Source organism: Conger conger, chromosome 2 (assembly GCF_963514075.1).
Source record: "Conger conger chromosome 2, fConCon1.1, whole genome shotgun sequence".
Taxonomy (NCBI): Eukaryota; Metazoa; Chordata; class Actinopteri; order Anguilliformes; family Congridae; genus Conger; species Conger conger.
In genome coordinates this window covers 24,264,061-24,277,125 of record NC_083761.1, presented here as the reverse complement: position 1 = coordinate 24,277,125, position 13,065 = coordinate 24,264,061, and the positions used below count along the sequence as shown (strand labels likewise).

The window sequence follows — 13,065 nt, the reverse complement described above, 5'->3', positions numbered from 1 at the left end:
ATGCACAGAATTTTCTTGCTTTCAGCTGTGGTGATGACGTTTCTACAATTGGACCATCCTAATGCCACCAGTGGTGCCCGTATTCATGGATTGTCCAGATTTGTGCGATTTAACCAGCATGAATTTGACTTATTAACTTACAAATCGGATACATTCGTGCAATCAGCAGCCTATCAATGACAGCCTACAACCAATGTCATGCACATTTGGGTGCACAAATATGACCGTGCGCTTGTAACTACGACATTTAAAGAAATGAGTGAAAAGCTGCATGTCTATCATTTGCTGGTGATACGGAGCCTTCTATTGTTGTGGTTGCCGAACGATTTAATGCTTATATGAAGTTGTCGCTACTGCAGTCGATGATGAAATGCGCTAGCATAGCATTTAGCAGTATACCGGAAATGCCATTCAGCGGGATATCCGCTTTACCTCCCCGTTCCTTGTGTGTCTGTTGAGCCCTGTGGAGGCGGAGCCTCGTGTAACCTCGCCCCTCTGTCTCGCAGGTCCTGAAAGGGAGCCGCGAGAACAAAGTGGCGCTGCTGGAAGTCAGCAGCACCTTCCTACCTCAAGCAAACCGAACAAAGCTCCTTCAGTACATCCTGGATTTCAGCCACTTGTAAAGCGTGACACACGACAGCACCCACACACACCCACTCCCACACACACACACACACACACACACACACACACACTCTCACACACACAAATACACACACATGCAAATACATGCAAACACAAATATTCTGCAAAAAGGGCTTTTGCTGGCTAGTTTTAAAAAAGGTGCTATTCTATGGCAAAGCTTTACCAGGAAGTGCCTTCACAAAATGAATTTATGGGATAATAGGCTTCTCTTCAGTCTTCCTCCGGATTAGACATTCAAAACGTGACGTGCAGCTAATTGCTTGGAGCAGTACTTCCGAACCACCTGTAGTCCCTGAATGTACATTAGCGCGTCTTCGCCAGTGAAAGCCCTAGCTTTTAATCACTTCCTTCTTTTAACCGCGAGAATGAGGTTTTATTCATCTCTGCTGTTTGTCCTCGCTCATTAGGACATGAACGTCATGCTTTGCACGGAGCCGGTTACCTTCAGTGTATCAAAAAAGTAAGGTGAAGATGCACTACCATCATAATTTTGACTGTTATGAATGGTGATAATGAATGACGATTATCAAGGGCATTTTATTCAGTTTGCTTTCAAAGCATGTCTCTAGGAGAGTAAAAACAAACTGCTTCAGGTTTTCTGTTATGGTGGTAACTCCAGGAACTGTAAAGCTGACTCTAGACTCAAGGGCATCTCGCTGCCTGAGATGCTGTGTTGTGTCTTGTCAAAGACTAGTCTTGCTTTCTGGGGCTTGGAGTTTGAGTTCTAGATGTTGTGGTTGTCGAAGCGGTATTAGACTCAATGTGCAGCTGAGATATTGACATGGTGATATCAACTGCAGAGGAAATACGTTTTGATATTCAATGTGGTCTGTAGTATTTCCAATGAAAAGAACACGAGCTGTGCTATCCTATTATTTCTGCCAGTCTGTTGAGTAATGCCATTATTAACGCCCAAACAACCTGTTACATTCGGTCAGACTTGCCGTAGCATTACATAAACAATGTGTGTTGTTCGGGAGTACGTTCTATCAATGGTACGCAACAGTGCAAATACAATGTGAGTGTTATTTGGGTGTGCATTCTGTCAATGTCACTACAATGTTAGCTTAACGATGCAAGTGTGTAGATCGGATTTAGATTCCGCCAGCTTTGCTACAATGCTATATAAACACTCAAACAGCTATATAATGATGTTGGGTGTAACCAGCTAGCATTTCTTAGCAAGTGCATATGTGTAGGTTTCCATTGAATTCTCAATGTTGTAGTTCCTTTTGATATTTGAGAAGAGTGTATTAGCAGTGTTGGGATTTTCTTTTCAGTTTTAAATGTATCAGAGTAGCCTTACTGTGGTTCACTGGTACATTAAACACTCGATCCTGAAGATGGATGGAAACCTTCCGGGAGGTCTATACTTACCAACTGCTTTCTGTCCTTTCTTTTTGCACTGTTTAATATTTGAGTTAACTGTAGAACTCTTTGATTGGTCGAGGTGTGAAAGGGGAGGAGACTACAAGTGAGCTTCGCCCATAAGAGGGACTGAAGAAAGTCGTAAAATTTGCAGAACCACAAATGCTGCTTAAGGCAGACTCCCTTGAATGTGAACTTTGAAGATTGTCATGCTAGTTGTCCACATCAGTACGACTTATGTCAGAGAGCATCAGTGCCCAGGCAGTGAGACAGATGCTCAACATTGAAAAATGTGGCCCACAAAAAAAGTTACATGTAGTTACATTTTGTAACATTACTCTTATGCTTACAGTACATTTCAGTTGTTGCCACAGCCACGTGAGCCCTGGTAAACCTAGGTTTCCCTAAGCTGCCCCTAACTTAAAACCAACTTCAGAAACAATTGGAAGAGTTATAGGATTGGATGAAGTGTGCATGTGAATGTGATCGATGCACCTCTGTAGTCATCTTGTGATTATGAACTCTGAAATTGTTTTTTTTTTTATCGTTAAAGTACCGCAGGAAAAAAAGTCTTGAGGCACTTGCAGTTTCAGTAATGATAATTGAACATTTATGCATAATGTTTAGCCACATGCTGACTCTCAGCTACAAAAGACGGATGTGTTCATCCACTTTTCAGTAGGATGGCTGCGAAAAGGCATCTGGTTAGTTTACTGCTTGATAATGATAGAGAAGCGCATTGAATATATGACAGCCTTAATGGCTTCTATTTGTAATCAGTCCAAAAAAAATATGAATAATGATAATAACTTCAACTGCAGGAACAATACATCCATAGGTTCCTGCACAGGAAAAAAAAAAGAAATGTGATTGAATCATGATTCTTATTTGACACATGCCTATACCAGTAGAACTGTTGAATCCGTTAAATGTTCAAATTGAGTGTTAAGTAGTGATGTCCTTCATTGACAATACCGAGCATTTGCAAAGTGCAAAGGAGTGACTATCATTGAGATGAGATTGGAAGTCACTAAAGTCTGGGGAAATATCTTGTATGGTGTAACTGTGGTGTGGTCCGGTCCTTGTAGAGGCCATTGTGACTTTGCAATAGATCACTATTGCAAAGTCACAATCATAGTATTGTGTATATTAGTGATGCAGTATGAATAGAACCTAGGACCGATAAGGTACATGTTTGTGTTTGAGACATAGGAACCTGTTCTTCAGCATTTGAAAAGTATGTTTTTGGATTTTTCTTTTCCCCCAAAATCATGTCATGTTCAAAAGTCATGTCATGTCCAAAGTCATGTTCTAGAACTCTGCTTTCAGTTGCCTGTAGTGATTGATACATCAGCCTTTGTTAATTGAACATTTAACCCTTTTATGATCTCACATCTTAAATGGATAAAAGTTACACCAAGCCATAGTCACACAGAAAGTGCTTGCTACTTGGTCTCGTCCCTCAAGGGCTAGTGTGAGTTAAGTCACAGGCCCCCAAATTAGGTGCATTGCTGCACCGAGTGGCTACCAGTTGTCACCAATGAGGCCTGTGTTAAGCCTTTTGTCTGTGTTATAGTACATACACCTGCAGTATGTGGACCAGTGTGTGTTATAGGAGTGCACAAGCTTCAACTGGAGTTATTTTTGCTAGAGTAGAAATGACACGGCACAAAGTTGGGTAGCACAACTTAAGGTCCGTTACAAATGTCAAAGATTTGGCGAGAGAACTTCATGAGCTTGGCTACCCGTAGCAATCTGTTTTCCCTCACTCTGTCTAAAGGAAGGGTGGCTTTGGTTTGATGAAAGGTTCTGAAGGTTAATGTATCTATGCACCCTATATACATCACACAAAACATTTCAGTGAAGTAGTCCATCTTGCATCAGCAAAATAATGGCTGTGCGCTTCCTCTCAGATTTTAGCATAGTGTGCAGTTAACATATGTTAACATCTGCGCATAACATAGGTTATGTGGCTCCGGGGTGTAGATTGGGTGGGTCCAGGGTGGATGTTGGGTAGAGACTGGATCGAAGACCGGTTGCAATTTTTCCAGCCCTCCGCAAAAGGCCTATGTTATTACTGTCCAGTTCACTGCAGTCCCGAGTACCACTAAATTTATTAAACTTGGGTTTGCGATGAAGTCACCGTCAATTGAATCAGGGGATGATTAGGTGTCAAGACCTAATAAATCAAATTTACCTGAGTCCAACCCGAAAACCAACTTAACCAACCAACTCCAGCTCCCCAGAAGGACTTAACCTCATTTTCGACCATTTTAACACGATTAGGTAATTTCAGCCCTTCCTGCAATCAGCCCCTTAGATTTCCGCTTGTGATTGTAGAGGCTGGCTGGCAGCCAGAGGGATGGAAAACTCGGCAGGGATGAGGGTCAATTGAACAAAATACAATATTTTGGGGAAAAAATACAATGACCTGCGTATTTGCTGAGGGGAACCTAATTTATCAGCAGGCACAAACAAAAATAACTGCAGTGCTAATTTTGTCTCCTTACGTACTTGTTCTTGCACTTAAAATTAAGTAGACAAAGCAATAATGAACGGTGTCATTTTCTTATAGCACACACTTCAAACACATCACGCATACGTACACATGCTCTCGGCATATTACGCACGCGCACACTAACAAAATCGCACACACATGCACATACACTCTCTAAACACTGTAAACTGTAGGTAAATAATGTATGATGTAGTTGGTAAATGTAAAAAGTTGTTCTCATTTTGAGCTGAAAGGTTAGTCTGTGAAAGGGCATGCTCCGGCACCATGCGCGACCAATCCGGTCTCTTGACGAAAGCTCGTCACTGGTCACTGTGAATGTGAGTCACACTGAAGGCAGAACGACGCGTTCAGTCATTATTTCATGGCTCTTTTCTTTTAATCTTCCGAGAATTAACTGCCGTGTTAATGTTTCATTTGTTTTGCATGGTTTAAAAAAAACGCACCGTAATCTAACCTTGAAATGAAAAGAGCCTCTTGATTACAGAATCATGGTGATGCACATGTATGTTTTTTTGTTTTGTTTTGGATAGGTTTATTAATTTATATCCAGGTTTTGTTTACTGTAAATTCATTACTTCATTGTCACTGGTCGTAGGTTAATCCAATGTTCTAGCACAGTTATGAGGATTGTTTTGTTTTTAAATAAATGAATGATAGAGCTACATCAATGGTTGCCTGTGCATTTCTTCCACTGTATTGTTTTTATGATGCTATGTTGAATTATAGACTGACATCTAGAAAGCCAGCCATTGGATCTTTTTGTCCCTCTGGTAATATGCATTTGTATGTAGCCTGAATGCATATTTACAGTGCCTTCCAAAAGTATGGGAAAGGTCGTGAAATGTTATTTTGCATTTGCATTTGTTATTTTGTAATGTTATGTTGCATTTCGATGGGCCAGGGGAAAGGAACTTTTCTTTTTTACTTTATTTATTTTTTATTTTTTTGCCTATTCACGGTAAATCTTAAGCATTTATATAGCGTCTTTATCAAAAGCGCTGTACAATTTATGCTTCTCATTCACCCATTCACACACACACACACAAGGCACCAACCAGATCGTCAGGAGTAATTGGGGATTGGGTGTCTTGCTTAGGGATACTTCCACACCCCGGGTGGAATTGAACCAACTCCAAATGCCAGACAACTGTTCTTACCACCTGAGCCAATGTCGCACTTCATGTTTCCATTTTCTCTTCACTGCACCTGAAAACATGAACTTCACAAGGGTCTCTTGACTTTGACTTGACTAAAGCTGCTTTCACATTATCAGCGTCAAAACGCCCTACACAGCTTCAGGCCATTCAATTCCTATGGAGGGAGTGTTGAAGCCCGACAGCAACGCTAAGCCTGATGTAGCGCACAGCTCAAAATAAAGCCAAGTTGACCTCCATCAGGGTTCAAATTGTTTCAACTTTCACCTTGTTTGAAGTTGACGTTTCCTTGCGTGTCCAGTCACATCACAGCTTTGTATATAACGGGGCTAACATCACGCTTCCTCGCAACACAGACAGCCGTTTCACGTAGGCTACATGGCTAACTGCATTAGCCCGGTTAATTTCCTGCCAGTCACATATTTTTGCGGCTTCTTACAGTTTAACGAACCGACGGCTTCCTGGATGGATGACGACAAATTTCAACAACTGGCGGCACTTGATGCGGCACTTGATTCTTCTCGTATAGCCCAGGCAATTACTTGCTGTTGAACAAAAGAGTTTGACATTGATCATGTGAAAGCAGCTTAACAGTCCAAGCATTGTAGTGCATATACGGTGACCAGGTGTCCTGTTTTACATTGCACTGCATTCTGACCCTTTGTCCCGTACCCGAAATATTCAGACATCCCACATTTTGAAGCTAAATAACAAAAGTATACGTTTCAATCATATGGGGAGTTGGGAGTTGGAGGAGAAGAGAGATCGATCTATCTAAAATCAACGTGGGTTTGGTCTCATAGTAAATTAACCACTTGTCAAAGCTTGCCAAGCAAGATTTTTAGTTTTGCTGCCTACAATAGCTAATATTCAGTATGTCGATTGTAATGTGGTTGGTTCTGACCTGTCTGTTCAGTTTATTTACTGTCTGAGCTGACTTTCATTGCTGTTAACATGTTCTGGTAAGGGTTACTTAATGAATAGTTCCAATAAATAACTACCCCTTGCCATGTAAATTGATTTGTTCTGTTCATAACTCATATAACATTTGCATGCTTTTGTTTTATATTCCTTCAGTATATTCAGTCATCTTTTTAAAAGGGATATTCTGTATATTTAGAATTTCATATTTTGTTATATATATTGGTAATTTTTATATAAGGATTTTTTCTACTGAATCATTCAGTAAAAGAAACCAACAGTGCAACAAAACTCAAGTTTTCTTCTATTCATTTGTACCTTTATTTTAAATGATCTTGTCTTGCATTCAAATGCAAAATAAGCCTTCCTTACAAAGGATTTTGTAAAATCATAATTCCTCAGGAATATATTGTATGTTTCCAGCCATTCCGACTGACAATATAGGGAGCATTGTAGATTATTTTATTCCAACAAGAAAGTGGGCTAGGATCTGGAGAACTTCACCTCACTAGGAACTTCTATGGATGCACCCCCCTGCTCGTTTCAATGCCAACCTCACTGTTAACAAGACACACACTGTAGGACTCAGTGTGTTGAAATCCTTAAAGATTATTATACTAATTCAGACTAAGGCGGCACGGATGGTGCAGTGGGTAGCACTGCCGCCTCACAGCGAGGAGGTCCTGGGTTCGAATCCAGTCTGTGCAGAGTTTGCATGTCTGCGTGGGTTTCCTCCGGGTACTCCGGTTTCCTCCCACAGTCCAAAGGCATGCAGGTTAGGCTGATTGGAGAGTCTAAATTGCCCGTAGGTGTGAGTGAATGGTGTGTGTGCGCCCTGTGATGGACTGGCGACCTGTCCAGGGTGTATTCCTGCCTTTCGCCCAATGTATGCTGGGATAGGCTCCAGCCCCCCGCGACCCTGTTCAGGATAAGCGGGTTAAGATAATGGATGGATGGATTATCTAGACTATATGCGTTTCAGACCGTATCCCTTTTCACGTCTTAAATATCGTAAATGATGTAATATTGTTTTCTGCTGGCTCATACACATTCAGGATTCTAAGGATGTTCATGGCACTGGTTTGCGTCAGCAAAACGTTAACATGAAACATGAGCATGTTTTAACAGAAACTGGCTCATATTGGCTGTGACACTTGCATTTGTTTGCCCTCTAGTGGAAAATTGGTGTTACTGTGGTGGTCCACTCAAGCTATGGGTGTCACTTCTCCCATTTCTCCAGTTAAAGCATCCATTTTTATACAATGATGATTAACACAGTTTGACACTCCAGATAAGTGTTCAGGTAAAGGCTTTGTCCATGCAATATCTATAAATCATCACAAACACCATCTACCTGCACACGATAACTTTGCTGAACATAATGTTTACAACTTTAGATTAGCTTAATTCATGTTAGCATTGTGTCTATGTATGTCTATGGACAATTAATCGTCAAAATTGTGAATTCAAATTCAAATTGAATAAAATGTAGTCCTGAAATTTGAAAAAGCACATATACTTCTGAATTATCCACAGAATGAGTAGTTTTTTGCCAGGATCCGTAGGATTTAAATAGTTATTTTTGCGCAAGAAATGTATTTGGTATTGTAACGTAATGAGTAGCCATTGTAGTAGACCCGCAAAATGGCATTGAGATCGGTTTTGAAACGAGTGAGATATTGAGGTTTAAAATGTGCTCTTGTGAATGGAAGTTTCAACCAACACAAACATATATTTCTCACTATAATAAGGCTAAGTACACGTTCTCTCATTATCTCTGATCTTGGCTCACCAGTCCTTGATGAGTTGCATTCCACACAGATCCGGATACTATTTTCCATTCAGGGGAGGTTAAAAAACGTCTGTCTTACATTTTGGGAGATCACACAAGAACACTTTGAACAAGACCAAAAACCTAGATATTTTATGCCAAAAATCTGTACACACACTGAGCAGAATGCAGGTCATATAGTACATTGCATATACAAAAATAAAGGTATGTACACTACACACATTATGTCAGTTAATCTGGGTATAAATATGGATCCATTCTTATTCAGTTGACTGATCCATTCGACAATTTCTGTAGCAGGAAGAGGCAGCAGAAACAGAAACGAGACATGGCAGCCAGAGGGCGTGGGCATGTCTAAGGCGTTTTGGGATCAGGCTGGAGTCAGGGCTGGTGTCCGAAAGTGGGCATGGAGCTTGGGGTTCTTCGGCTCTCGGTACCACCCTCTGCTGGCTGATCTTGCTTGCGCAGCCTGGAGGCCACATGGAGCAAAGCCCGGTCCCAGTCCTCTGGCAGCAGCAGCAGCAGGAACCCCAGGCATATGAGTGCGATGGCAATAAGGCGTACTGTGTTGAACTGGATCTCACAGGTGTGCAGGTCCACCACTGCCAAAGAAACAACAACACTCATCTGTTGCTCATACACTCATTCTTTGAATAGAGTGTTACAGTACTGACAACTTTTTTATTTTTAGGGCAAGCAGACAGTTTCTTCTGCCATGGGTTCCCTTGGCAAATGTCCCATGTTTCTATTTCCACAGGGATTTCTTGGGATTTTTGTGGAAAACAAGGTCCGTGGTTAACGTAAGCTTAAGAGTTTCACTTTTGTATTTTACGAGTGAAAGCGCTTCTGTTAATATCTCAACCATGCATTTCTATGTTTGCCAACAAATTGCTACATTGAAAATACAACAACAGTTGTATTCTGCCAGCCACCACTCAAGTTTCATACCAGCCCACCGGCACATGACATGACCATTGCAGATTAATTATATCACCTTGTTAGCAACTTACTTTTTTAAAGCACATAACCGCTTTGAAATTCATGGTTGCGAAATTAACGGATGTAATGGATGTAACTTCTTGAACAAAACTTGAAACTCTCTTAAGCGTACATTAACTATAGACCCTATATTTGGCTGAAATAAAAATCCCTATGGGAGAAAAGCATGAGAAACCTGCCAAGAGAACTCACGGCTCAGAAATGTTAACTCTCTTCTGGGTTTTAGGACTACAAACTGTAGCACTCTTGCATTTTATGGCAATTCACGGTTCTCAGTCAAGTACTTAAACGCAGTCAAACACAGTTAAAGCACTATCCCAGGCTGGAACCTGTCCCAGCATGCAGTGGGCCAGAGGCAGGAATGTACCCTGGCCAATCCACCGCAGGGTTCACACTTAATTGACTCACACATTCATACTTACAGGCAATTTAGAGTCTGCAGTTAGCCTAATGCATGCCTTTGGACTGTGGTAGTCCCTGGCAGAAAACCCACCCCAACACAGGGAGAGCAAACTCCACACAATGGTCCTCAGAAACGATACAAACTTGGTACCTTCTTGCTGTGTGGCAACAGTGCTACTCGATGCACTACTGTGCCACCCTACTCTCCGACAACAGTGTTATTTCTTTCTTTATACAGGGCAGGCTGACCTTAGAGAGGTAGCTGGGGACCGATCATAGCCATATTTGTGATCGACTGAAACAGCTGATTCCTGTAAGCAGTGTGGATGGAAAGTGTTCTGCAAAAGCGACTGAAAGAGGGGTGACTTACAGGCATTGACAGGAACACTTAGGATGACACCAAGTGAGATTAAGGTCGGGTACGTTATTGCAACGCCAAAATTCACCAGCAGGTTGAATGCTTGAGAGGCAGATAACAAGAAAGAAACAGCTGTCACAAATCAATCATTTTCAACTGTTTATATAAAAAGGTACTAAAGCACTGGAAGTTGGCAGTTTGGTTTTCCAGACCTGGGTCAAATACATAATAATTTTGGATTCAAATACTTTCCTATACTTTACTGAGCTTATCTGGTGTATTGGAAGCTCTCAAAAAGTGGAAGCCCCTCTTCAGGTCCTCTTGGTTAGCACAATTGCACCAGGCAAGATCAATCCAACACAGAAAAGTATTTGAATCCAAAACAATTACATATATTTGGCCCAGGTCTATTTGTTTCTAAAGCACTGTTGTGGCTATCGCTGATAAATCTGGTCTTTAGTGGTGCCTGTAAATGTTTCAGTATTGCCAGTGATGTTTGTTAGACTTATGTCTCAGATTTGGTGTTGTTATGTCCCTCAACAGAGTTTGCAGCATTATAGTTTTTATATCTGCTGATGACACAGATCTAAATGTTGAAGGACTCAACCTCTTCCTTACCCAATAGAAGACCTGCCACGCCACAGAGGCACCCCCACGGGATGTCACTGGGGGAACTGAAGTGCTCCACGCCTGTGAAGTAGAGGACCAGCGGGACTGGGCTGACCAAGATCAAGTTGGCACCACCGATGACAGTGAGGACCAGTGCTGCCTCTCCAAATTTGGCACTGCCCAGGACCATCTTAAACAAAACCTGAGGCAATGCGGTGTGATCAGTCAAACACTTTGGGTTGTTGGTTATTTATTGTTCTGAGGTTCTGCCGTTTGGCATGAAATATGCCCTTCATTTGTAGTGTTGGTGTTTTTCTCCCTCTCACCTTGTACATGGCTGACGTAGACGCTGACGCCACCACGAACGAGATGGCGATTACGGATCGGCTGTGGAACCCATCCGCGTATGTCATCATCACGATGCCTGCGATTGCCAAGATGGCCGCCACAATCTGAATGACAAAAGGAGACATTAGTGGTGCAAAGCCAGGGCGCAGGGCAACTGTGGCTACACTTACCTAGCTACTGACTCCTGGTACTGCTGGGCTGTGTCTCTAAGGCAACCCAACCTTTGTACTGAAGATCCTACAGTGACTGCAGAGCTACTGAATCCTGGTACTGGAGGAATGCAGTTTGTCTAAGGCAACCCAACCCTTGTTCTGAAAGGCCACAGTGACTGCGGAGCTACTGAATTCTGATACTGGTGTGCTGCAGTCTCACCAAGGCAATTCATCCTGGTACTGGAGGGCCGCAGTGTCCCCACAACCACCGTGCACTGCGATCTCATCATGGAACTTTCTCCCCAGGACCCCACCTTCTTCTGTCCTGTAGAACGACCTAGCCACCCTCCCCACACTCAGCTGGCTGTTTAACCCTGCCGCTCACCCTGACACCCATGAAGCGGTCGCGGAGCAGGATCCAAGACAGCAGGAAGACGAAAGCCTTGTTGCAGCAGAAGAGGGCGGAGGCGTCTGTTGTGCTGAGCTTACGCAAAGCCTGCAGGTACAGGTAGAGGGTCATCGTCCACAGCAGACCGAAAGGAGCAGTCTTCACCACAACCGTCCTCACCGTCATGCCGTTGTCTCCAAAGAGCCTGCTGCACTGCCTGGGGAGGAACACCGTATGACCCTACAGCCATCTTCACCAGACCTGTGTTAAATACGTAATCATTTTGGATTCAAAAACCTCTCAACGCTTTACTTGTCAGGCATATTGGAACCTATGAAATACTCTCAAAAAGTGCAAATCCCACCTTCTAGTTCTCCTGCTTGGCTGAATTTCACCAGGCACACACACATACAGATCTGGTGTGTGTATGAGTATCAGTCTAGGTCAAAGACCTAAAGAGGCATTCATACTGCTTGACCAAAATCTCTGAAAAAATATCTTATTTCTTTCCATTTTTTGCAAACTTTCCCTGATTCGACCACAAAATATTAAAATATTATCCAAATGACACAACAAATCAGCACATAGGGAGACCAGATGAAGAAACAACACATATTGTGACTATGCTCTCGAGGGTAAAAATGCATCATTTTGACCGGATTGGTACCATTAACTTCATTCAAAAGGGGTGGCTGAAAGACCTATATTGGATCCACCTGCACTGGCGCTAGTGAGCAATGTCTCTCCACAAGACCAGGAAGTGAGCTTGAAAGGCGAATCCCATTTTTGGCCACGTGGCTCAGACTTACCTGAAGCTCTGCCAGGGAGTGAGTCTTTCAGAGCTCCTGCATACGTGGACCATGTAGTAGAGGGGGAAGACCAGGATGTTCCAGGTAGTAGCAAACCAGGTCAGGGTGAAGGGGGCGTCAAACTGCCTGAAGGTGACCTTGGCCAGCTGGGTGGAGCCCGTCCAGGTGGAGCACACGCAAGTCACCATGGCGACGCCCCACAGGGTCTTGCGCAGGTGAGCGACCGTCACGTGCAGACAGCAGCGTAGCGTCTGTCCGCCTCCTCTGGATTCAGCCGCTGCCCCAGCCCCAGCCGGATGACCATCTGCTATCACCGTGGTATTCTCTCGCACCAGGTTCTCTCCTGTACACACGCACACAAAATGCAATGCACAAATACACCAAAATTACGATACGGAAACACACACAAAGTGCACACACAGAAATACACACACCCACAGATTACAGTACTCAGAAATTATAGTTCACCTGGATATGCAGTTTCCTAACACAATTCAGGTTAAGTACCTGGCTCAAGAGTGCAGCAGCAGTGTTCTGTATGTTTTAGATTACAAGCCTAGTTCCCTTGTCCTACAATGTCTGCCACTTACACTTATGGAACC

At 42.8% G+C, this 13,065-nt stretch overlaps 2 protein-coding genes across 2 annotated transcripts in view; one reads left to right on the top strand and one right to left on the bottom strand.

Moving 5' to 3' along the window:
• gpam (glycerol-3-phosphate acyltransferase, mitochondrial) overlaps window positions 1-5,195 on the top strand; it is a 38,009-nt gene extending 32,814 nt beyond the window's left edge. The window contains exon 21 of the mRNA XM_061230937.1: window positions 507-5,195. Within this exon, the coding sequence (XP_061086921.1) occupies window positions 507-623 (117 nt within the window). The 3' untranslated portion in view covers window positions 624-5,195. The remainder of the gene's footprint in view (window positions 1-506) is intronic.
• Window positions 5,196-8,542: 3,347 nt separating this feature from the next.
• The window catches only part of slc35f3a (solute carrier family 35 member F3a), a 30,325-nt gene continuing 25,802 nt past the window's right edge, over window positions 8,543-13,065 (bottom strand). The window contains exons 3-8 of the mRNA XM_061231451.1: window positions 12,464-12,806; window positions 11,652-11,871; window positions 11,093-11,218; window positions 10,776-10,968; window positions 10,170-10,259; window positions 8,543-9,000 (exon numbers count right to left, since the gene is read on the bottom strand). Of these exons, the coding sequence (XP_061087435.1) occupies window positions 8,780-9,000; window positions 10,170-10,259; window positions 10,776-10,968; window positions 11,093-11,218; window positions 11,652-11,871; window positions 12,464-12,806 (1,193 nt within the window). The 3' untranslated portion in view covers window positions 8,543-8,779. The remainder of the gene's footprint in view (window positions 9,001-10,169; window positions 10,260-10,775; window positions 10,969-11,092; window positions 11,219-11,651; window positions 11,872-12,463; window positions 12,807-13,065) is intronic.